Genomic DNA, 25,471 nt, shown 5'->3' with positions numbered 1-25,471 from the left:
CTTCTCCGGCACTGATAATTGGCGTCTGTCTTGTGTCAGTGACGTAAAAGACGGATTTAATGCGACTTGACTGCAAGTCGCATTAAATAAAACAGCAGTCGCTTTCTAAAACATCTGATATGTACCACATACGAAAGTGACCCAGGTCGGATTTGAAAATATCAGATTTGTGCCGTTCACACTGTCATAGCATGATCGGATAGATGGGTCACATAGGGTCAGAAAAGTCTTTCACCTGCAGCGTGAACGCAGCCAAAATATGAGGGATGAAAAAAAAAGGAAAATTTCATCTTTTTATTTTGTCAGTAATAAAAAGTGACATTAAACAAACTTTGACAGTGAAGTATGGTATATAAAAGCACTTTCTCCAGGTTACACAAAATACATCAAAATCATGAGACAAACATGAAGATGCGTTCATAGATGCTACATTTCCTTATGAGACACTGGTCACGATGCACTTTGGCCACACGTTAAACTAGCACAGATTCAGAGCATGGCATCATTTCTCCATCTGCACATGAACAGCTGAAAGTCTGTCATTAAGATCGAGGTTGATCACGGTTTCTGTGGGATTCATAAACTTCCTGTTTCTTTACAGCTCCTCACTCAGTGTAACATTAAAGTGAACAGAGGGTTCATTTTCATCACACATAGAAAAAGAACAAGAGAAGATGCATAAACATGTACACAAAACAGGCTGCTGGCTGCTGGAGTCTGATGTCAGTCTGTCCACTCATGGGCTTCCATGACAGTGATCACATGACCTGGATGCACTACCATCATGGATTAAACAGAACAGATGAAGGATGAGAGTGAACCTTCAGTCTGCTGAGGAAGTGTGAGCAGCTCAGTTCAGCCTCAGCTTCTCGTGGAACCTTTTAAGGATTTTATCAAAGGAGGCATCTTTGGCCACCTGCTCCACAAACTGACGAACTCCGCTCGCTAAAGCCAGATAATATCGCTGCACCTCCTCCCGTTCAGACTGCCATTCCTTCTCCACCTGCTGTTTCTCCTCCTGAGCCTCCTTCAGCTTCTTCTCGTACTTTAATTTCACTGCTTTGATTTCCTCCTTCAGCTTCTTCTCGTAGAACTCTCTGAGCTCTGACTCTCTCTGTTTCAGCATCTCCTCCACCTGCAGGTAGGTGTAGTTGGAGTAAAACTCTCCTCCGTGGTCGGCCACCATCTTGTCGACCTTCTTCAGCAGATCCAGGACTTGACCACGGTCGTTGGCTCTGAGATTGTTGAAGACGTGGTATCTGTTTTCAGCCTTCCTCAGGACCTCCTGCAGCTCAGTCCCTGCTGTCTTCAACATGTGATCAAAGTCTGCTTTGACTTTGTCTCCGTGGGTGAAGAGGATCATGGTGTACCTCCAGGCACCCTCTCCAAAGATCTCCTCCACCTTCTTCACGGCGTCTCGTTCCTCTGCTGAGAAGCGTCCCACCCTGATGACCAGCAGGATGGCGTGGGGCCCCGGGGCCGACATGTTGATGCATTTGGAGATCTCCCTCTTCACGGCGTCTTCAGACATCGTGGTGTCGAAGAGGCCGGGAGTGTCCACCACAGAGATGGTCCTCTGGAACAGCTTCTCCTGCTGCTTGGAGCACTCAGCCGTCACTGAGGAGGAAACAGATCAGTTAGACTCTTGTTTTTAAAAAAGTGAACTTCATGGAAACTCTTGGCATGTCTAAACATAAATAATCATTTCACCCTCTTCATCAGAGTGCAGATGATATACTCTCTAACAAATGGCATAGACACACATGGCAGCTCTTCTGAGGTAAACGCTCCAGTCTGTCCTTATTAGAGATGGACCGATCCGATATTACGCATCGGTATTGGTCTGATACTGACCTAAATTACTGGATCGGATATCGGAGAGAAACAACAAATGTAATCCGATCCATTAAATATCAAAAAAGCACCTCACCAAACGTATGCCATGGTGTTACTCAGCTCATAACCGTAGCACGTCGGAGGGCGATAGAGCGGCTGCGGCGGACGAGACCTGTCAGCGGTCTGGTTGAGCATTTGGAGGCTCGCTACCAAACCTGCATTTAATCTCAGAGAAATGTATCCAGACAAGTAAAGCAAGTGTGCAAGTTCATCTCTGAATGTTTGTAAAGCATTCCATTCCGTAGCTGCTGTTGTTACCACTGTCCTGTTTGAAATGGATACTAACTAAGAGGGGTCATAACAACCATCTGCCTCTCTTCATTGGCAGTGAGGCGGTGGAGAGGGTGAGCAGTTTTAAATTCTTGGGGGTAACTGTGACCGAGGACCTGTCCTGGGGCAACCATATCACCTCAGTTGCACGGAAGGCCCAACAGCGCCTCTACTACCTGAGGAGACTGCGGAGCGCACACATTCCCAGATCTCTGATGTTGAACTTCTACAACTGTGCCATCAGCAGCGTTCTGACGTATGGATTTCTAGTGTGGTTCCCCAGCTGCACCAAGGCCGATCAGCAAGCACTCCAGCGGGTGGTGAAAGAAGCTGGCAGAATTATTGGAACAAGTCTGCCAGAGATCAGTAATATCTTCCCCACTCGCTGTCTGAGGAGGGTGCACAGTATCCTGCGGGACCAACATCACCCTGCGCGCCACCTTTTCCATCTGCTGCCCTCAGGGAGAAGGTACAGGTCTATACAGGCCAGAACATCCAGACTGGCCAACAGCCTGTATCCACAGGCTGTGAGGCTCCTGAACTCTCTGCCCCCCTCTCACGGACAATAACCATATCCAACTTCTTAATAGCAATGAACTGGTCTGCATTGGTGCATCATATCTTTATTCTCTTCCCCCTCCTGCCCCCCCCCTCTTTCTTAAATAGATAACTATCATATCTGATATCATATCTCACAGTACAATAATATTGAATGGGTTGCATTGTTGTATTTTGTCATGTTTCTCAGGTCTTTGTCTGAATTTCTACGAACATTATTGCTAAGGATTGTCTTATTGCATTGGAGTCACACTGGGTTAAATATGTACACTTGGGTTTTAAGGGGTATTTATTATTTTCTTCTTTTTTTGGGTTGTATGGAAGCCCCAAACGCAATTTCATTGTTCTTGACAATGACAATAAATAAATAAATACTAAATACTAACTGACTGGATGCCCATTAACCTTAGAACACCTGGTGTGTGTGTGTGTGTGTGTGTGTGTGTGTGTGTGTGTGTGTGTGTGTGTGTGTGTGTGTGTGTGTGTGTGTACAGAGACAGCCAGGTTCATAATGGATATGAGGAAGATTTTCCAAAAAAAGGAGCCACGTCAGGTAAAAGTGTAAAATCAAATGATCCATTAATCAAGAATAATGTTGGATCAGTGTTTCAGTGTTTACATCTTTTATGTGGTTTGGTTATTTGCCTTTTGGTTGAAAGAACACTGAGAGGACTTTTTATTAGTGATCTTAATAGAATTTTTTTTCATATTAATGTAATTTTTCATCTAATTGAATCTATTTGTGTATGATTGTGAGTCCAAAGAGGGAGAGAGGAAAGAGGGAACGTGAGGAGAAAGAACAAGGTCAGGAAGAACCAAACTTTTTACAGTGTGGACCACCTGAGAAAATGTCAAGCTCTCCTAAGGACCACTATGAAAGCATGAAACTCATAAATCTGACAACACAAAATTAGCATCTGCAGTAAAGATTTTTTCATGCATTCTACCACAGGCAAAGTTGCCTCAATTTTTATAGTTTTTATTAATATTTTGTAATAATTTATTTGTAATAATTCTGTTTCGGGAGTGTTTTTATGTATCTGTATTATATTACACAAACACATTAAAAGTGAATCTCTGTCCAAAAAATGCTCTCAGTTTACTTTTCACTCACTGTGAGCATCATTCATTATTCTCCCAGTAATGAAGGTTAGGATATGTATTTTTATTTTTATTCCAATCCATTCTTCTTTGGCAGCAGTTAAATAACCTTGATCAGATTTGATGGTTTTGTTACAGACTTTTCAAAAAAGTGTTTTGCTTTTCTTTCACAAATGTGGGATTAAATTGTGTTAAAATGTGCAAAACAGTGATGTCATGTTTTGTGACGAGGACCCAGGCACAGAGAGACTTGATGAATTTAAGAATCTTATGATTTAATAAAGAAATTTGCAGACTTGCACAGAGATGGTAAAATTATGATGACTGATAACAGAGACGAAGACAACAGACGGTGAGGACAGGGAGGAGCAGGGGTTTAAATGCACCAAGGAGACAGTCAGAGACAACTCGGGACAACATTTAAGGACGCAGGGACTGACAGAGACAGGTTTATCTTGCCTGGCTGGGCAGCTCTCTGGGTGCTCAGCACCCCCAAAGCTCTGATCCTAGAATCGCCCCTGCTTCAATCATGAAACTGATCAGTGATCAGCTGATCGTCTCTCGTTTGTTTATCGTTCACTTTGCAGCAGAAAGAGGAAACCAGCGGCTGAACAACAGCAGCGCGTTTAAGCTTGATCAGCTGTTGTTAGAATGTATTTAATATTACTTTCTACTCGAGGATCTTTTTCTACAGCTGACGTAACTGTGCAGGGGCGGATCTAGCAAAGTTTAGCCAGGGGGGCCGATAGGGCATGAACAGGGAAAAGGGGGCACAAAGACATACTTTTCTTTCTTATTCTCATTTAAAATGTCGAGCTTTTAATAAATAATTATCTGAATCTTACACCCAAAGTTTTAATCTGATGTAAAATGTATAGAAGTCCATTACTGTAGTAACTGTTAAGTCTAATATACCCTGGTAAGCTATATTACTTTTTCCTTTGGGTACCATCTGTGCAGTCTGCAGTTCTGCTGAAGAAAGATGTTGAATCTATTTAATTATTCTTGAAAAATAATTTATGTATGTGCCTTTTTTTTTTTTTTTTTTTTTTTTTTTACATGTGCATTAAATTAAAGTTGATTTCATCAGTTAAGCATCACGAGGTGGAGGGTGGGGGTGGTTCCGTCATTTTTTTGGGGGGGGGGTTTGCTGGGCGTTTGCAACCCTATTAGTCAGGTTGTTTAATATTTCTGCTAAGTACTCTTTAAAATACCAGAATAGGGAGGATGGAGCAGGTTTAAGTTTATTAGATTGATCAGTTTTGCTGAACTATGACATATTTTGGGTGCAGTGTGTTTTTTACAAACAGGTTTAACAGAATAGCTTTAGTGTTGTTGTTTATCTTAACTTGAGTAGGAACTTATACAAAATGTAGCAAGATATTAAAAAAACAGTTTGATTGATTATAAAAAACGCTATATCGGATTTATATCGGTATCGGCTGATATCCAGATTTATGATATTGTATCGGACATAAAAAAGTGAAATCGTGCCATCTTTAGTCCTTATCTGCAGCTTGTATCGGCCCGTAGCTCGTTGCCACAGGTGAGGACAGGAATGCAGACCGACCAGCTTCCGTGCTCAGCTCTATGCACTGGTAAAGCCTCCAACTGTTGAACTGTCAGTAATGCCTTACTTAAAGTCTTCTAACTTTACTCCAACCAGGAATGAACAGTGTGGACCAAGAATCACTGTTCACTGATCCCTGCTCTTGAACGGGGGGACCACCACCCAATCTTCTGGTCCAGAGGCATCACCCACAACTTCCAGAAGTTACAGACGCATTTCAACCAGGAAATCCAGAGCCTTAAGGCCCTCAGGCAGAGTCTCATCCATCCCAGAGGCCTGGCCACAGGTGGAGGCGGGTGGTGTGAATGCCCAAGTTTGTGAATGTGATAACTCCAGAGCAAGCCAGCATAAGCTTTTTGTGATCTTGGACCTATTTGAATCTCTCTGACCTTGAACTCAAGGTCAAAGGGGAACTTTTCTGAAAATAACCTAGTATCTCCACAGGTACAGCTACTAGGAGAGAGGCAGCACTTCTACTTTCTTTAGATTTGATCTTGATTTAAAACTGCTCTTGCACCTTTGCCTGCGACCTTCTGTTTCTTAGTCCTTGTTTCGGTTGTGCAGACAGAGACCTTCATATTATTAGACACCCTCGTGTGTGTGTGTGTGTGTGTGTTACCTGAGGCAGAACCAGTTGCTGCTCTGAAGACGTCCTTTCCCAGGATGGTGTTTCCACTGGAGCTCTTCCCTACTCCAGTCTTCCCAACCAGAACCAGCCTCACTGAACACAGACACACATGTCAGCTCACTGTTTGATTCCCTAAACTGACTCTTTATCTCAGGTTCAGCGACAGCTGTGTGTGTTTATACAAACATCTGGACTTACAGCTCACAGGTTCGTCCTTACTGTTTCTCCTTGCCCCCACTATTCAGACACACAGATAAATGAAAGAGTTCTTACTGATGATCTGGTAAAAACTACATATTTGTTCTGTGACTTTTATATATCCTTTATTTATCTAGTAAAAAATTAAAATTGCATTAAAAATGTGTTTTTTGGGAGGAAACTGGGCAAGAGGACAGCAGAGAAATACAACAATAGTTTAAGTGACCAAAAAGGACCGGATTGGTTATAATGTAGCCGCTTTGTAAATCTTGTCCACTAACGTCTCTTTACCAATATAAAGTAAAGACGTTACGCATTAAAACACACGGAAACACTGGAAATCAGTTTCTGGCACAACACTGGTCTAACAGGTTCTCCCTCAGCGAGAAACTCCGGATCCTGACGCTGTCGGTATCCGCAGGTAAAATAAAGCCCACCGACTCACCTGCCGGTACACTCGCTGCCATCTGCGCTTGTTGCTGCTTCTGCCGGACAACTTCAGCTCCGAGTCCGGATCCTCAAACTCTGGAAAGAGCTCGCCTCTACCTAACCAGTGCAGGGAAACACCGACTGTGTTTAACACAGGTGCGAAATGCCCTACCGGAAACTCAGTTTGCTGTACCTGCCACACCTGCTGCTTCACTATCCAATCACAGTGAGATCTCGGAGTGGAGAATCTCCGCTGTAATAAACCGTTCAGCCTAAAGTGGAGGAGCTTCACTGTGCAGAGGAAACGTCAGCTGACGACTTATTTAATAATAATAATAATGGATTATTATATTATTATAATAACCCCTAACCCTAACCCACCTTGATTTGAACATCTCTGAAAAATGTTAATCTGTCTTTAAAACACTACATAGCACCGAGACGGCACTTTTAAGGGTTTTTAATGATATTCTTTTAACTCTGGCAGCCCTGCTGCCCTTTTATTGTTGGACCTGTCAGCAGCTTTTGACACGGTCGACCGTGACATCCTGTTATCACATGCTGGCCTAAAAGGATCTGCCCTGCGCTGTTGTAGAAATCACTGTAAAAAATAAACTGTAAATGTAGAACACAAAACTATTTTGGCAACCATAAATTTCACAGTAAATAATTATTTTATTTTTTTCAGTAAATGACTATGAATTTAAAAATAAATTGTAAAATTGTTTATGGGTAATTCAAGTGAAAACAACAGTTTTAACACTTTGTTAAATATAGAGAGACTGTATAAAATAATACAGTATCATAGTAAAAAGTTGAATATTACAGTGAAATACAGTGATAATGTAGAATATATAACGGTTTGTTGAGAAATGTAAAACATGAAGCGCCTTAAGGTGACTTTTGTTGTGATTTGGTGCTATATAAATAAAATTGAATTGAATTAAAATTCAGTGAACTTTGGTTTTTGCAGAATTACATTGAAATAAAACAAATATAATTTAAACCTGTTAAAATACAATTCAAATGAGCTTGATTACCATCTCCTATTGACAAAGCACAGAAGAGCTGCAGCTCTTTTTATTCAAAAGTTCATATTTGCAGTAAATTATTGGCAGCTGTTGCAGCCAGAATGTCGTCTAAAAGATTAAGCTGCAACACATGAGGCAATAAACATAACGGGCATAGTTTGCTAGAAACATGAACAAAAACCAGCAGAGACGATGATTCAATTAAACCGTTAATATTAAATAATCTAATTAATGACTAAAGAGGCACTGATCTAATGAATATCAGACTTAATCCAACCAAAAACTAATAAGTACATAATAAAGAGTCAAACGTGATGTTTATTATTAATACTGGAAACCGAGACCAGCGATCACCGCCGGCAGCACAGACGAGTTCACGTGAAGGAGTTCCTGATCAAAGCCGACAGACATCTTATTTTACTGGTTTGATTCATGACAACAGACACGACCCAAAGATTTCATCTGTCACCGTTAAATCCAGTGGAAATGACGCCTCACAAAGAGCGCGCTCAGACACAGGAGGCGCCAGCACACGCTCAGCAGAGAGGGAGGAGTCCTCGCGGCGAGCGCATGCTCGACAACGTTGTTCGAACAGGAAGTGTCCTCCAAGTCACCTGACCTCAGTGCGTCCCGGCTCCAGTGGTGTCCATCGTTCTCTCTGATGATGTCGTCTACGAGGCGGAGAAAGCGCTCCACCTGCGCCCGCTCTCCTGAGCGAGTGTTGTCCAGCACGCAGTGTCGCCCCCGGCAGCGGGACACCAGGTCTGACACGCGGCGGCTCGACCTGATCGCGTCCTGCAGAGGGCGGTCTCCCAGAGCGTCTCCGTGAGTGAACAGCACAGCTGCGTGTCGGGATGCCGCGCCCTCCAACAGCTCGGTCAGGAGGGTGAGCGCCCGCGAGTCTGTGGCTGAAAGCTGGCCGATTTTCACCACCACCGCCACCACATGAGGTCCCGGATCGGCGAGCCGGGCGGCGCTCTCGATGTCGCGGAGCAGCTGCTCCCGGGTCAGACCTTCACCCGAGAGTCCCGCCGAGTCCACCACAGAGACCCGCCCCCCCTCTGCTTCGCCGCACGTGTGTCCTCTCCCTCCTCCGTGGAAGTCGCAGTCCACCTCGAAGTGGCGGCGGCCCAGCACGGAGTTCCCAGCAGAACTCTTCCCGCCTCCAGGAGGACCGATAAGAAGGATCCTCCTGACCTCTGACCCCACACACTCAGCTGCAGGACACAGACACAAACATGTGACCATCTTCAGTGTACAGTCTGTGTGAGCGTGCAGTTCCTGTCTTACCTGGTGGGCAGTGAAGAAGCCCCGCCTTCAGCAGCAGCTCTCGGACCTGCTCTCTTCCTGCGTCCTCGTTGTTGAACAGGTGAACCCTCCCGGAGAACCTCGCCACCACACCAGGGAGCGGACTCTGCCGGTCCTGGTAGATGAAGTCGTGCAGCGACGTGTTCTTCAGGGCATCTCCACCCGTGAAGAGCAGGTAACAGCGGCTGAAGCCCCGCCCTCCCACCGCTGCGAGCCCCGCCTCCACGCCACGTTCCTGCTCGGCAGTGAATCGGTCCGTTTTAACCACCAACAGGAACAGGTGAGAGCCGGGGGACTCAAGCACGTGCCGACAGCACCTCCCGACGGGCTCCTCTCGTCCCAGTATTCCCGGAGTGTCGATGACGCGGATCACCTTCCCGAACACTCGCCCCGCCTCCTCTCTGATCTCGCTCTCTCCCGCCTTGAAGGACGTCTTTGACTCAAACGCCGCTCGGCCTAAAATCGTGTTTCCTGAAGCGCTTTTACCCACTCCACAGTTTCCCAGGAGGACCACAGTCAGGTCTGGACCTGGATCAGGATCCATGTGTGAGCACGAGCCCAGGTGAGTCCAAACTGAGCGCGTGCAGGAGCCTCCAGCAGCAGAGCGATGGATTCAGGAACATGAGTGTGAACACACACCTGCTTCAGTCTGACAGGAAGCTCCTCACACACCTGAACAGGTGTGCCTGCAGTGCTGAGTGTGTGTGTAACACTGTGACACACACACTCAGCAGGACGCGGAGACCTGACGAAGTTACTGAGGAGTGCTCTTTACTTTCGTCTCTTCAGGAAACACGACGACGCCTTCAAAATAAAAGCACGGGGACACGCCACGTGCCGTGTGCGTCACGTGTAGCAGATCATCGACGTGTTTTTATCAGTAATAATGATGGTTCACGTTATTAGTGCTGAAAGAAATGTAAACGACAGCTGTCCGGGTGCAGCCTTCAGACTGGAGCTCTTATTGTGAAGGACGTGAGTGGAAGTTGTGTTAAACTGTTTCCGTTAGCAGAGGCTTGTTCCAACACCAGTGGCGGTCCTAGCCTGTTTGGTGTCCTGGGCGAACATTCCCTCTGGCGCATAAAACTTTATGTGTGTGTGTGTGTGTATAATATAATGGCGTTGTGTGATGTTTAATCTCTTCACCGTGGCAGCCCGGAGACACGCTGCAGGGCGGTGCTGTGCCTCTTAGGGCTGGGACAACGCGTCGACGTAATCGATTACGTTGACGCAAAAAATACGTCGACGTAAAAAAATCTGCGTCGATGCGTCGTCACTTTCAAAAAAAGACATGGCGGCAGCGAGTAGCGGAATCATGAGTGAGGCAGTTGCAGTCAACTTAAATCACTCCACCCGAACACGCAGCTCTACAGTATGGGGATATTTTAACAGAAAAGGAAGTGATTCAGTCGTTTGCCGGCTTTGTGAGGTGGAAATGGCCTATCATAAAAGCACGACGGCTATGCACCAGCACCTCAAACGACGGCATCCAGGAGCAGCTTCTGCAAAGGACAAACCACCGTAAGTTTTCAACTTTTTTACTAACGCTAGTTTTTACCCGTTAATTCATCCAGACCGCCCTCCCCCACGTAGACGTACACTCACTCATAGACACAGAGATAAACACCCAACCTCCGTAAATGCAAAACTCATTTAAGCTGCTTAGCAGTAACATATAGCAGCTGCTGTTTAGTTATTGTTTTTTTGGTTTGTGGCCCATGCTGGCGAAATGAGTCTGAATGCACGCAGGCTGATTATCAGAATCGGCGAAAGACAAAAATGTGAGACAGCGAATTGGCCGCAGGAGAAATGTTAACAAGGATAATGCACCACCTGCTAAACGTAGCCGTCGTGGACACTATTACAACATTGTTAAAGTGCTTGCAAAAGCAAAATGACAATGAACTCTTGATTTGTCAAATTTAATGTGTTTCATCCTATTTGAACGCTGTTTTTATACATAATGCTTCTCCAGCTTGATCTTATAGGTCCAAGTTATGCCATCTAATGACTAGAAAGCAGTGCACCAGTAAAAGTGCCATCAGCTATGGCTGTTTAAACGTTATCTTTTCCAGCCATCATGATTACTGCATATCATATGTTCAACATTGGGGATTATTATTAACCTCTTACTGTTATGCTATGAAAGCACATGGCATAACAGTATGTGTGTATCTATCTCAACCAGATCCTTATCAAATTATTTTGATATTATGCTTTCCATATAATTATTTTGTAATTATTCGAATTCATATGTGTGCTGTGTGTGATTTATGATTTTAGGAACAAACAGAAAAGTCTGGAGGACTACTGTCAGAGAAGAAGTACACCATGCACCCCCCAGGAGGTGGCTGTACTTACTGAGAGGGTCTTATCTATGATTTTAAAAGACAAGAGACCACTTGCTGTGGGTGAGGGATTCAAAGAAATGCTGACCACTTTCCAACCAGGTTACACTCTGCCGTCTAAGCGTCATTTTACAAGCATGATGGAGAGAAAGTATGAAACTTCAGTGGAGAAACTAAGGAAAGAACTAAAAAAAGCCACATCCAAAATCTCCCTTACCACTGATGCTTGGACAAGTCTGGTCACAGAGTCCTACTTAGGGGTAACTTGTCATTTCATTATTTGTTCAAAGACGCCATTGCTGCTGTTTGTATATTATTAATTTTTTGCTATGATTTCCTTTGTTATATTTGTTTTGCAAAACATTTAATTTTTTGTTAAAAACAGAAGATTGTAGTACAATGTTATTGTGGATTTTGTTTTGTGAATGAAGAGCACTTTTTGGCAGAAAGCAAAGTGAATGTTACATTTTGTTTGTTTAAAGACACCACTGTTGCTATTTATTTGAAATGTTTTGTTAACTTTTCCTTAATTTTATATATGTTTGCACATTTCATTTCTTGTTAAATGCTATCTCTATTGTATTGATTGTACGACCTCTACAACTTTATTTTGCAATTTTTTTTTTTTTTATTAAAAGGTCTTCAAATGAATAAATTTGTGTTTTTCATTTATATACATAAATTAGTAAATGTGAAATTGCTATACAAGTCAAATAATGGGGAAAAAAAATCGTTAATCGAATCGAATCGAAATCGAATCGGATTGAAAAATTAATCGCTAGATTCATCGATTAGGAAAATAATCGTTTTGCCCAGCCCTAGTGCCTCTCGTTCTGCTGGGAACACTTTCTAGGTTTGCGTTCAGGGATTAATGTGGTTGCCATGTTACCCGATGACATGGTTGTCATGGTTATCGTATGGCCCACCACATCCCAGAATTCATAGCATGGCCCAGCCAATTCCAGTTTCCAACAATGGCAGCAGCTACTTAGTTTTAATATGACTCTTCTTATTCTTTCTGGGTCACAAAATAAACTTTTAGCATATTTTCAAGCAAGAATGTAGCTGTGCAAACTTCAAATATCTGCTCAGATTATCAAGACATTGCATATTTGCAAAAATGCTTCAACGTTTTCAGAGACGTCTGTTACCCACCAGCTCGATAGCTAGCCGTGGTTCAAGGCTCACTAGGACCGACGAGAACAGCGAACTCCCGGCAAATCGTTTTCAAACCCTGTTTTACAATCTTTCATTACTGCGGTTAAACATCATATATAACCCAGATAGCCAGGAGACATTTAACTGATGTTGATTTTACATCTGATCCATCAGAATCGTAAGGATTGAAATGTCAATGCAAAATCAATGTTGAAACAACATTAAAATACTGAGGAAACCTGACATTGAAATAACATTGATTCACTGTTGTTCTGTTATCGTTGATCTGTTGATCTATTTATAGTTGACAATGTGACAACAATCACATTGAAAACCATTGATTTATGGTTGAGCGGGAAATTAAAGCTGCTACCACATGCACTATTCCATAGCACCCCTCTCACAGTGGTACATCCCATCAGGCAGCAGGATATTCCATTTAAGCTCAGCAGAGTTGACCGGACGTTTTGTCAGAACACCGGAGACACAGTAGTATGGGCTCAAATTGTGGTCATAAATATTTTGTACTTGTAAATCAGAATTTGTATGTGTAAAAAGAATTTGTGTGTGCATAAAAAAGATTTGTGTATGTGTTGCCCCCCTGGTGTGACAGGTGCCTGGGAGGGGTGCGATCCTAGATCCCGCAGCTGTGTATTGAAATAAAGAGGCACAGATCATGAACTTGTTTACGATTCAACTGCAGGATTTATTCTGCTCATCAACAGGGGAACAAATCATTAATCGCCTCTCATACGAACCAGCAATTCTTTGTAACGTGGCATAACAGCTGTCAGCGTATTGTCAAAAGTACAGGAATAACCTTGGCGAGTATACATTAACCATCATAAATATAGATAACATTGGCTCGCAGTGACCAGGTTGCCTCAGCCTTTGTTCCGGTTACACATACGGTTACACTGCATCAAGAAATACAATGTACTGTAACTCACAGCCCGTGAATAGCAAACAACCATTGATATACAGCACATGAGCAGCTATGGAAGCATTAATTACAGCCTTTGCATGCTGTCTTACTTGAACAAGACATATAGAGAACACACAACTGAGAACGTGCCTTAGCATCGCTACGGTACTTGAAGCTCACTTCCCCCGCTAGCCAGCCCATTAGCCTAGCATGATCACGTTCACATCACGATCTCATTCAAAACACAATACTTCAGAATCAGAATCAGAATCAGAATACTTTATTGATCCCTGGGGGAAATTATTTTTTGTTACAGTGCTCCATTTTCATACTTCATACTTCAACATAGGGTTGCCAACTCCCTGAAAAATAAATAAGGGACACCTCGTGGCCAGGGCCGGGCAACCCAGTTGTCTTCACTCTTCCCAGTGTGGTGAATTTTCTAGCTCTTTGTTTGTGTGTGAAATTATTTTTTTAACTATTTGACTTGAAGTTGATTTAAGTAGATGCATATTCTATTCTTTGTGATATGACCTTATGGGAAACAAATGATCATTTAGCCATTTATTTTTAGCTCAAAATGACAACATTAACACAGTAAAACAGGTCTCTTTCTTAAACAGAAGCCTGTCATGCTTAACTTTTGAGAATATAAGTAAATCTTTCTTTAAAAGAACTCTGTCCTGCTTAACTTAAAATAATAGAAAACAATAGAACGAAAAATATTCTTGTAACAGTGCACATATAGTGCATTTAGTACAATTGGCTACAGCTGAGGTATTATTTCAGCTTTTCTAATGCTAATCAGCTGCTCCTGTTTGTAAACCCGCTTGTTCCCATGATTACGCATCTTAACTCATCATCATTATTCATCTATGTATTACTTTTATGTATTAGTCATGTATTTGTTGTAATCATCTATCCTTGCAGTTGTTTATTACACAAAATAAGTTATATTATCACACTTCTGGCCACATAGCGCTGATATTCACTGCACATGCCCATAGTAACTTTTCCAGCCAGGTGTTTTCCTTTTCCCATTCCTCCCTGTACTTTTGCAGCCTTTTTTTCTTTCTCTGAGGGGAACAAACATTGCTGCTCTAATGCTGGGCGCACACTGTGCGATTTTTGGCCCATTTTGAGACGATTTTTGAGTCGTGCGACTGATTTGGTGATCGGACCGCTTTTGGCGTGCATCGTGTAGTATACGTGGGGTAACACCTCACGACCAGCTCCCGATCATCAATCGTTCGTGACGTGTCACCACAGCCGCTCACACTGCTCGCGCGCAAACACGTAACCGTTGGTGAAAAAGACGGAGCAGCACAGCTGTGCAGCTGTGATCTGGACACAAGCGATGGAGGCACAACTTGTAGAGCTTTGGCTCATCCGAGCCTTTTCGATGTGGCATCACACAATTATCACGACCACAACAACCGTGAAAACAGTTGGATTTACATGCTGCTCAATCACAGCTGCCTGATCATGTTTTTCATCAGCAATTTAGCAAAGTTGATGTTGGTGTGTGTCTGTGTGAGTGAAAGACAGAGAGAGCGAGCGACAGAGTTTCTGTTATAACCTTCATGTTATGGAGGCACAGTGTGAGCACTCAGGTCGCATCAGAGCATCGTGACCTATGAACTTCTGACCCCTGCGAGTCAATCGTGCAGTTTGAGCAGGAGCTGAATAACGTGACTGAAAAAATCACACAGTGTCTGCCCAGCTTTAGGTGTACTGTTGTCCGAGACTTGCACCGCAGTGTCGGCGTTTGTTTCCCTGTTGGCCATGCTTCTTGTTGTGGTCATCTGTTGTCTTCCGGTATTTTCTCCGTAAGCGACCTTTCCTCGACCAATGAGATGAGCGGTAATCTGAATTGTCATAAGTGTGCTGTCAGCTCATTGGTCACAAAGCAGGAGAGGGGCTGGGAATTATGTTTTCAAACAAAGCGTTAATCCCATAAACATTTATAGACTACTTTTGATTCTCACTGTATTACGGGACAAAGTGCGTCCCTTATTAGCTCAATACGGGACGTGTACTTTTGTTTCGAAATACGGGACGTTTTTTAAGGGACGGTTGGCAACCCTACTTCAACAGTACTTAACTTATAACGGTATACTTTCATTCACGAGTTCACAACAGTCTTATTGCTTCTACTGTGTTACATATTAGTCATTTTGAGGACTAGTAACCCAGCTGTGTATTGAAATAAAGAGGCACAGATCATGAACTTGTTTACGTTTCAACTGCAGGATTTATTCTGCAGATTTGCCTCCCAGGGGGGTTTACGCTCCTCCTGGCCGCTATGCGCCACCTAGTGGTATTTTGTAAGTAATGCCATGGAAGATGTAAAGTGTAATTAGAAAATACTGAATCAACACTGAACGATATAACAAAGACCAAAATATAACTGGGGTGTTCCCTTTTTTCCTTGTATGAAGACATAAACTGAACTAACATCCCCATAAGTCTTTTTATCTCTTAACTTTTTAACTATTAGTGTAATCCAGATTTACCAGCCACACATTTCAACTTAAACACATATGTTAACCTTTTACATGTGGACTTAGCCAAAAAATACGTGTGAAACTCTGCACTCAAGTTTCAAGTTACAAGTACGAATTTTGACCCTGTTTTTCTTCCTTTCATCTGATTGGTCAATGTCATGTCAATCACAAATATAACTATCCAATCAGAGAACAGATGGGTTTGGCTGTCGGAGGGGCGCTTTTTTGAACTGCAGGTCCTTCAAGGGTGATACAGTTTGAAGCTGGAGGATCTCTATATAAATATCCGATAGCAGCTAGGTCTCCTAACTTTCAGTAGCTGTTGAAAGGATAAAGTTGTGCTATATCAGTGGTTAGAAACACCATTATTACTTTAGGATTAGTTTAACACAAAGTCAAGGCTGACCCGGGACCATGGCTGTGAGTCACAGGGCGCAGCATAAAAGTCCTTTCACATCAGACGCAGGATGTGCTGCTAATGCTAACTGCTAACTAAAAGCCAAGGATCCAGGATTTGTTGCTGGCTGCTGGGCTCTGTGGGTTTTTGCAGCAGCTCTACCTGCACTAGATGCACCTGCTCCTTGTCGTTTCTATCTCTGACTTTATGTCCTCTACAAGAGTTTGTTTTTTTTGCTGGTTCCTCAAATGTTCAATAAAAACATGTATGCTAATTCACAACGAAGAAAGCTCTGTAACTATCCCTGTCATGGTCTGGGTGTCTGGCTGTAAAATTCCATTGAAGGTCTGGACCTCCCTGGTATCCACCCATGGGCAGGGCCTACAGCCTCTCTCACCTGAAGCTGATTGAGGCAATCAGGTTGGAGCGCTAAGCTGCTTGCTGACACTGCGTCCTCACCTATTCGTCAACTACCCTATGTTGGTAACCAGGCCTCACGCTTCATGTCTGTGAATCTCAAGTGCTCTACTAACCTTGTAATCTCGTGTTCTAGTTACTCCTGGAAATTCCATCACACTGAACCACTCGTCTTGGAAATCTGGTTAACCCGCCTGCTTTCAGAATCATCTCCTTGCCTCACCTGCCTGCCCTCCTGCCCTTACACCACCTCGGGACCTTCACCGCTCAGGACAGCTGCCACACACCACCAAACCCACCTGGACCGCACCACCTCTCCCTCAACGCTTCCATCTCCCACCTGCACAGTAAAACGAAGATTTTCATAGCTTCCACCCTCTCCAGAGCCCTTCATTGGCTACCGGTCTAACACTGCTGTCCTCTCTTCCAGTACTTACCTAATCACCAGCCAGCTGCCGTTGCTTTCTTGGACCTGTCCCCTGCTTATCCCACTCCCCTGGCCAAGACCCTCATGCCCCATGTATCAAGCCTTAAATCCAATCCACGTCATTTTTTTGGAGTTAGTTAATAAACCTTTGTTAAACCCTTTACTCTGCCTCCGCCTTGGGTTTTCTGCACGTGGGTTTGAATTTTGGTGCTCGGCCTCCGGCCGTTTTGTAACAATCCCCGTTAGTGAAGACTGTCATTTCCCCAATACCAAAAAATGGTAAAAATTCTTACTTGAAACTTGAGTGCAGAGTTTCACACGTATTTTTAAGTCCACACACAAATATTTTTTTACACACGCACAAATTTTCCTCTTTTTAATTGACGTTGTTTGTTTTTTGTTTATTTTCTCATTTCAGATCAGTGAAGTACAATCCAACCATAAACAAGTAAGGCACTCGTGTCTTCAAATTATTGTTTTTAACCCTTTTTGTGTGATGTTGTAAATTTTACTGTAACTTAAAGCAAAGTAAGCAAAAAACACAATGCAGTTCAATACTAATGTTTTGTTTTGTCTTGGACCAAATTTTCCCCAGGCCCCACGTGTGAAAGCACCAGGTAATAATGGTGTGTGTGTGTGTGTTGTGTGTGTGTGTGAGTGTGAGTGAACAGGAACCTTTGTAGATGAGTCGTAATTTTTTAAACCTTTTTCTAAACAGGCTCCACCGCTCTGCAGTCTGCCCCCAACATGATGCCCCATCTGGCTCCTTTCGCCAACCTACACAGCTATGCGACCTCCCCAGCAAATAGTCTGCGGTCAGTGCCTTCTGTAACGACGGTATGCTTTGAGACAATGAGCTGCATCACAATTTCATTGTAATCTTAACTTCAAAACACTAATTTATGCTGCTGAATATCATCATATTTTGCTTGTTTAGATTTCTGAGGTAAGTTCTAAAACGTTGTACATTTATATGTAAAAGGCTAAATTGTAAACAGTTTTAACAGATTGAACTACTTAAACCTGAATGCAAAATGTGAAGCCATCACTTATGGATATAGTTGTTTTTCTCATCACAATGCTCATCCAGTTTATCACAAGCCAGTATTCTTTGTGTTATTGTTCTTTTCAACAGATGCAGCCTTCCAACAACTTCTAATCATGGTGACAGAGCTGATCAGAGAAGTCGGGGACCTCGGTGAGGAGTTCAGAGCCTTCTGTTAATCCTGCAGCACTGACCCTGTTCATGCTGGGGTGTTGTCTCTGGATTAGCCTTTGCACAACATAGATGAGATGAAGTGCAATGACCGGAGGCAAATGAAGCAATGGTCAGTTCTTTAAAGGTTGTAGGACTGTTGTAGCCCTGAACTTTAGAAATTGTCAAATTCAGTTAAACTGCTTAAAAATGGCCTTCTCCTGTATGTTCTGCTTGAATATACAACAGCAGGCTATTGTTGGAAGATCCAAGAAATAGAAATACATTTCACTGCCAGCAGTTTGGTTTATTCATTATTAGAAAATTAGGCTTTGAGCTTTTCAGCTAATGGCTCTTTGAGAATCAAAGTGAGGCAGCAGTTTGCTGATTTCTGCCTTGTGACTTTCATATTAATCTCATAATTTCTCCCTGCTGAAGTCAGTTGACAAGAGGTTATTCATATTGTTAAGGTTCAAAATATTGGGGATGGAGACAAGAGAAAAACCACAATAACAACACTGGTCCGGTCGGGTTGAGTCAAACGATGATTTAATGATCACACACGTGGGAGATGGACACTGATGCAGACAGCCTCAAAATCTCAAAATGGTGGAGCATTGCTCAAACTCTTATAGCCTCTGGTGCCTCCACCTTATCATAAAAAGCCTAAACATTCACATGCTCTCTCTCACACAGCGCCTGAGCTACGACCTTGGCTCCCTGTTTATCTGCTCCTGCTGAGATGGAGCAGAAAACTCCAGCACACTCTGTTCTCTTCTACTCAGACAAATTAGACAATAACTTTCTGCGAACAGTATTTCTTATAACTCAGCAATATAATGCATCATAAAACAATATCATTCATTCACAACAAGTCAGCAATTTAATGTAATGCAAATCAGTTTAACTAATGCAATAGTTATCAGCTTCTTCTAATTCAGGAGAATAATGCAAACTAAAACTACATAATAATTCACAATCTTTAATTAGGGGTCTAACATGGCATAAAATAATATCATAATTTTACAATTCCCCCTGATGAGGTCATTAGAATAATGAGCTCACAAACACCCTGTAGCCCAGTGTGGCCGGGTTCATCTCTTCTCACTCCTGAGGCCCTTTGTCCCCCTGAGGGGCGAACCATATGTGGGATGACCTCTGTGTTTGCGCAATTCAGATGCAAGAAAAACTAGGATTCCAACAGTAGCAGGTCCAGATGACACTCTCCTTGTCTCCCACAGCTTTATTTGGTGTTCCCTTATACCATTCAGACGTAGACTAGAACCTCTGTCCGAAGAGCTCTTAACCTTTATTTTATTGCTCCAGCTACCAGTGTCGTCCAGTTGGGTGATCCTCTGCTCTTAATTCTTCAACCTTAGGGGTTAGACAACCCTTCAGTCGTAACACAGATCAGGGGATTATTCTGCTCCGATTTCAAACAACGATCTGTGTATTCTCCAGAAAAAGGAACAGGAAGGTGTCCCCTTTTTGCCCAAAAGCCTCTCGAACTTCGTTGGTCTGGTGTTCCCGGATTTCCGCCAACCCCTTCATGGTTATTGCTGTATTTATGGGATCCATCCTTTTGTGGTGACTAGCTGGAGCCCAAACGCCATGACCCCTGGACCCAGTTGATGTCTCGGCAGTCACTGTGTCTGACTCTGCTACGGAGGATCCTCGCATCTCTGTGACCTCGTCTGGTGTCTGTTCCTTTCTCTGTAAGAGACAGAAAACCAAAACACCTCTCTTCCTAACCCTAATAATCTAATGTTGTTATCTACTGACCTTCTAGTGTTTCAGAATTGGTTTAAAACATTCAGAATGTCCCAGGGACTTATTCTAATCATATCCTATGTGTGTGTAAGCGTGTTTGCATTTAGCCCTCCGCACTCAAGGCATTTCTTACACTTTATCAGTCCGGACAGTCACGCCGAACGAAGCTTCTGACCTTCAAAAGGCCGAGTGCCAACTCGTTATAAGCACATTTGCAAGGTGTGTCTGAAGATTATTGAAACCCCTCTTTTTAACAAAAGACAAAAAGTTAACAAATCTTCAAAACGCTATTCAGTTCATTTCAATGAGTAATGATTAAACATGAAAGTGATAGTTTATGCTTTTTCACTGATTCTCTAAAAGGCCCGTCTTCTCGGACCGCTATTAGCTTAAGCTTTACCATTCCTAAATTATTAAAGACACAAATGAAGTTATAAAATGTTCAAATAATCCTGGTTTGATGTTAAAGCTCAACCTTCCCCCCCTTTTTTGACACATTCCAATGTGTCAAATCAACGGAGCTAGAACATTCAAAAAAAAGTTAGGCAGCTACAAAGTTTCCCAGACTCTTAAGGTGATCCGCGTGTAACGTTCTGACTCAGGTATTTAACATTTTAATAAATCTCGTTTAATTAACTGCCACTATTTAAACTAACCTTAAAGACATAATTTAAGAAAAGATCACAAAGAATAACATGATATCAGTGTTTTGTAAGCGCGTGCGGCCCTCTATGCTCGAAGCCTTTCCCCTCAATAGATCAGTCAGACATTCGCGCTGACTGTAGCTTTTAACCCTTATTAACTTGAGCACAACTCTACAATGAGCAACAAGTTGCAATATGTATAAAAATGATCATGGTTACACCTGCAATGAAAAATTATATCATTATCCTAACACCTGTAAATGGAAGATTCATCAGAAGTTATAACAATCACAGGAACACAGATGTTAGTATAAGGTCAAAAGCTTCAATAAATGATCATCGATGCAATGCTTGTTGCATGATTCTCATACAATAATAATGCTGATATTAAAATAACAGTATAACACCCCCTTTTGTCCCGTTTCACTTGACACCTAAACGTTTATAAATGCCTCTTTAATTCTTGATTTTATTTCCCCCTTTTCTCCCCTTACTGACCACAGCAGGGGGATCTTAGTTTTGAATCAGCCATGAATCCAGCTCACCTGATTCATCAGTGAGCTCCACCGTCACTGGCGTCTGACAGGGTGGTGCTGCATACTCTTCCTTTAATGTCACTATTTTCAACCTGTTAATTAGAGTGTTTAAACCTGAAGTCGACTACGTCCACAACAAGTCAATACAGCTGTAAATGTGGCCAATTATCAATCTATTACCAATCAATAACAACAGATAACTTCTATTTTATGCATGCTTTTAATCAACCACTCACCCAGAGGATCTCCAATCCCAGCAAGTTCCTTCTCCTCCTTTAATGAGTCTGTCCTCCTTCCATGCCCTGGTAACCGGTCCATCCAGAGCCATATGATCTCAAATATACATACAACAAGCCAAACCACACCTTGGTCACACCAACCCTCCTCCGCCCCGAAGATGTCCAATGCCATCCTAGTATGGACTGTCAAAAGTGGCTTTAACGCTGACTGTCCTGACAATCCATCTCATACTTTTCCTGGTCACATTTGCCAATCTCTGCACCAGAGTTTTAAACGTTTCGCCATTTTCATTAGGTTTTATCTTTTATTTAGTTTCGACTCCAGATTTTCAATTTTTTGCCAGTTGTAATTAGTTTTTACCAATTCTTTGCTAGTTTAGTCTAGTTTTTATTTTCTGAAAATCCTTAGTTTCAATTTAGTTTTATTTGTGTTTTGCAAAAGTTAAGTGTAACAAAATCTCAGTTCCATCATATCAGTCATGCTCTTCTAATTATCCTTGGGTGTTGAGACTAATAACTATTAACTCTTGCCGCACCGAGTGTTCCTAATTTTGGTTGAAGTCAATTGATAACCTTTTGAAGGCGATTGTTTCACACCTTTATTTAGATGTCCCAGTCCTGTTATCTCGGGATACATCACGCTGCCTTATCTGGGGTTAGCTGTTTTCTTGGGATGCGAGTTAAGTGGGTGAGCTCTAAACAGAGGGGGAGCGTGCTCCCCCTGATGAGGTCTTCTAGGTAAGCTAGGTTAACCTTCTTGTGTGAGCTTTTCAAGTGCACTTTTACGGTTTGTGGGATTTTTTGTTTTATAAATGTCCCTCATAACCCCCTGATGACCCAGTAATTCATTTTTGCGCACTGTAGTACACATTTAGTTTTTTGCTTGTAGCTCTCATACTCTACTTGCCACTCCTCTAAGTCCTGATGTTTCTTAGAGAGGACAACAGAACCTTTAAAATTATATCCCATGTGTGGGGGTGTGGCCTTGCCAATTGTTTTTCCCACCTTTTCAAAATGGCTGGCGTGCCCACAAGCACATTTTATGGAAGAAAGAAAGGTAAGCTTGATATTTACATTTAAAATGTTTTGTTAAACTCAGATTTTTATTTTATTCAAAAAATAAACATCTGGTAAATAATTTCAGGGGTCTTTAAGAATTAGGCTCATTTACTTTCACAGGGAACATGACTAATTTATTAATGTGTGCTCTACACATTGGGACTTTATATTTATATTTATTTCACTTTTTCCTAATACCCAACTTTTGACAATATTTAAGCTCTAATTTGGCCTTTTGTTTTCTTCCTTTTGTTTGTTTGTGTCCTAGATGGCCTGACTCAGCAGGTGGGGGTAAACGCTGTTTCTGAGTTTGCCTTCGGCCAAGCTGTGCAGAAATGTCTCCGCTACGCTCCAGATCACATGGGTGGTGCAGGATGCCCGATATCCAGCTCGATCCCCGAGTAAACAAAAAAAAAAAGTGACCTGTAACCAATACAAGTAACAAAGAAACTTTTTTAAAATATAATAAATCACTTTGTTATTGATACAGAGATGTCTGTCATTTTTATTACATAATGTCAGATGCTTCATATCAGAGGCGGAGCCAGACATTTGAAACACCCGGGGCTTAGCCCTAAAGGGTGGTATGCATGTGGGATTTTTTTTTTTTTTTGGGGGGGGGGGGGGTGGGGGGGGGGTTAGAGATGACTGAAAGATTAATTGGCTCTGTTTTGAGTTTTGTTCAAAAAAGAATGACTTCATAGAGGGTAAAATATATATCACATGTGCAGGACACCTTAAACTAGTTTTTAATTAAGCAGCGAGGCGGAACAAAGTCGGGCTGTATCAAGACACGAGGACTAAACCCCGATTCAACCAGACCCAGAACTGATCCGGAATTAAAACAGGACTACAACAGTTCAAAATCAGCACTACTGAGGACTTAACCAAGACAGAACCAGAATCAGAACTAGATGATAGCAGCACTAAAAACCATCATAGACCTGCACTACACTTGTTTTTTAATTCTACCAAAGTCCACTGTTTAGATTCAGAAAAGTTTCTATAATTATTCAGCCTTGTTGTGCAAACAAGCTGCATAACTTAATAAATATAAAATTTGAAAAATAACAAACCTAAAAAGAAACACGAGGTACGAGATACATGAGGACCTGTGATACGGTGATACTTTTGGCAAACAACCATGTGACTAACAGGTGTGTCTCACCTGCTCTTGTTCCCTCTTTGTGCTGACAATCATCAAATCTACAGTTGAAACCAGATATTTACTCTTCAGATAAAAACACTTTTTTAATTGTAACATCAAATCAGACTAAATGTTTATTTTTTAGATTAATATAAAAACATATTTGTTAACTTTAAGAGTAAAGAGAGAAACTGTCTGTATTTCTTGTAAATGGCACCAAATTGTATTCAAACTGAGCCACACTTATGCAGCTCCACAGTTCTGTTCCTGCTGTTTTGGTTGACATCTCTTGATGTTCCCATGTCACAGAAACAGCCTCTGTGTTTTGCCTTATATGCATCCACAGCTGTGCCACCAATTTACTCACATGGACTCTACGAACCAATCAGAAGCTTCTTCAGCTCAGAATGGAATCGTCTGCAGTTTCTTATTAATTAACAATAAACTTAGTGTATATGTGCTCCTTAATATGATGAAAGTGATAAAAAACAGAAAGCTCTGTCTCTCTTTATTCTGACATTTAACTCATTCAAAAGATGTTTCAATATTTATCTAAAACAAAAGTTTACTCTAAATTGATGTTGTACAGTAAAAATGTTTTATGTTTTCTCCCTAAAGTGTAAATATCTGGTTACAAATGTGAATATCCTGCTGTGTACTGAAACCCCTCTTGTTTTGCATAGAAATATACTGAACAACATACAAAGCATAATATATAAAATAACATTTACCTGAGTTTTTTCTTTGAAAGAAGCCTCTAATGTCCATTCTTATATTTCAGTACATAACTGAAACCGATTTAGTCGGGGAGGGTAAGAACTGAAAATATGAAATAAACACACGTAAGCTAAGACTCTCTAAAAAATAGCATTTGTTCGGCTTTTCATTTCGCCATTTGTTGATTCACTTGAAGAGCGAGTAACGTAATATGGGTCAAGTGATCAGTTTGATATCAATCTTTCGTGATGCACCGTCATATTTACATTATTTGTACGGTACAAATGATTTGCTTTGGTACCTGCTCAAACTTAAGCTCTCCTTAGTATGGCTGGCTCCGTTTCTCCAACAGCGCACTCACAGGCAGCAGCTGCCCCGCCCCCTCGCTCAGTCGCTTAGTGCCTGAGCTCGGATCATACCAATATCAGGGGGGATTCACGCACAGTCGTAAATTCCCACAGTGTGCGCTATGTGCTTCGAATATTGTGTGTACTTTTTGTTTTATACAGTTGTCAGCCAGACATCTAACTATGAAAAAATTACACTCCAAAAGACCCCGGGCTTCTGACAAAACAACCCGGCTTAAGCCCAGTAAGCCACCCCCACGCTCCGCCCCTGCTTCATATTATAGGGATATTATTATGGACATGACAAATTGTAAGACTGTGCAGCATATAATAGGTTTCCTATTTATGGATCATACACAATTGTCTTTTTTGCACGTTTAAGTATTGATTTTAATTTGCAGCGGTTTAGTATTGATACAAATACCTGTGAAGTACTGATTTTTAATCATGACTTTATTGTTTCAATAGTAACCAAGGGTGCAAAAGTGATGGAAAATCAACAGTGATTCAATATCAGCATCTGACATTGTTTCAATATTAACAGTGTTTGAAAATTTGACATTGAATCAATGTCAGTGTTGAACATTGATTCAATATCAAAACCTGACGTTTCAATATTTAAAAAAGGGTGCAAGAGTGACGTCAGGTC

At 42.0% G+C, this 25,471-nt stretch overlaps 2 protein-coding genes and 1 long non-coding RNA gene across 4 annotated transcripts; 1 reads left to right on the top strand and 2 right to left on the bottom strand.

The window, feature by feature from the left end:
- Nucleotides 1-282: 282 nt before the first annotated feature.
- LOC101481952 (GTPase IMAP family member 7-like) lies at nt 283-6,838 on the bottom strand. The gene is made up of 4 exons (XM_076889522.1): nt 6,667-6,838; nt 6,222-6,260; nt 6,015-6,116; nt 283-1,617 (listed from the first exon to the last, which is right to left on the bottom strand). The coding sequence occupies exons 1-4, from the start codon at nt 6,686-6,688 to the stop codon at nt 851-853; spliced, it is 930 nt and encodes a 309-aa protein (XP_076745637.1). The 5' UTR covers nt 6,689-6,838; the 3' UTR covers nt 283-850.
- Nucleotides 6,839-7,380: 542 nt separating this feature from the next.
- Nucleotides 7,381-9,765, bottom strand: LOC143420890 (GTPase IMAP family member 1-like). Its single transcript, XM_076889521.1, has 3 exons — nt 8,972-9,765; nt 8,128-8,898; nt 7,381-8,092 (listed from the first exon to the last, which is right to left on the bottom strand). Exons 1-2 carry the CDS (start codon nt 9,531-9,533, stop codon nt 8,153-8,155), a joined length of 1,308 nt encoding a protein of 435 aa, XP_076745636.1. The 5' UTR covers nt 9,534-9,765; the 3' UTR covers nt 7,381-8,092; nt 8,128-8,152.
- On the top strand, nt 9,435-23,080 carry LOC143420891 (uncharacterized). 2 transcript variants are annotated; one of them, XR_013100660.1, is made up of 8 exons: nt 9,435-9,551; nt 16,878-17,088; nt 17,172-17,447; nt 17,587-17,616; nt 17,764-17,785; nt 17,887-17,983; nt 18,304-18,366; nt 22,880-23,080. It is a non-coding gene; the product is annotated as an uncharacterized LOC143420891 (long non-coding RNA). The 2 variants fall into 2 exon arrangements; XR_013100661.1 differs by having other exon boundaries at nt 17,887-18,005.
- Nucleotides 23,081-25,471: the final 2,391 nt, after the last annotated feature.

This window comes from Maylandia zebra, linkage group LG10 (genome assembly GCF_041146795.1).
Source record: "Maylandia zebra isolate NMK-2024a linkage group LG10, Mzebra_GT3a, whole genome shotgun sequence".
Classification (NCBI taxonomy): Eukaryota; Metazoa; Chordata; class Actinopteri; order Cichliformes; family Cichlidae; genus Maylandia; species Maylandia zebra.
Note: the sequence above shows the minus strand (reverse complement) of the source record. Positions and strands in the feature narration are given on the sequence as shown.

Excerpts from the sequence above, each read along its gene's own strand:
- LOC101481952 (XM_076889522.1), bottom strand. The coding sequence starts at position 6,688 with ATGGCAGCGAGTGTACCGGCAG. Across the intron at positions 6,117-6,221 it reads TAAGGACGAACCTGTGAGCT|TGAGGCTGGTTCTGGTTGGG; the intron begins GTAAGTCCAGAT and ends GTCTGTGTTCAG. Across the intron at positions 1,618-6,014 it reads AGCAACTGGTTCTGCCTCAG|TGACGGCTGAGTGCTCCAAG; the intron begins GTAACACACACA and ends TTTCCTCCTCAG.
- LOC143420890 (XM_076889521.1), bottom strand. The coding sequence starts at position 9,533 with ATGGATCCTGATCCAGGTCCAGACCTGACTGTGGTCCTCCTGGGAAAC. Across the intron at positions 8,899-8,971 it reads GCTTCTTCACTGCCCACCAG|CTGAGTGTGTGGGGTCAGAG; the intron begins GTAAGACAGGAA and ends TGTGTCCTGCAG.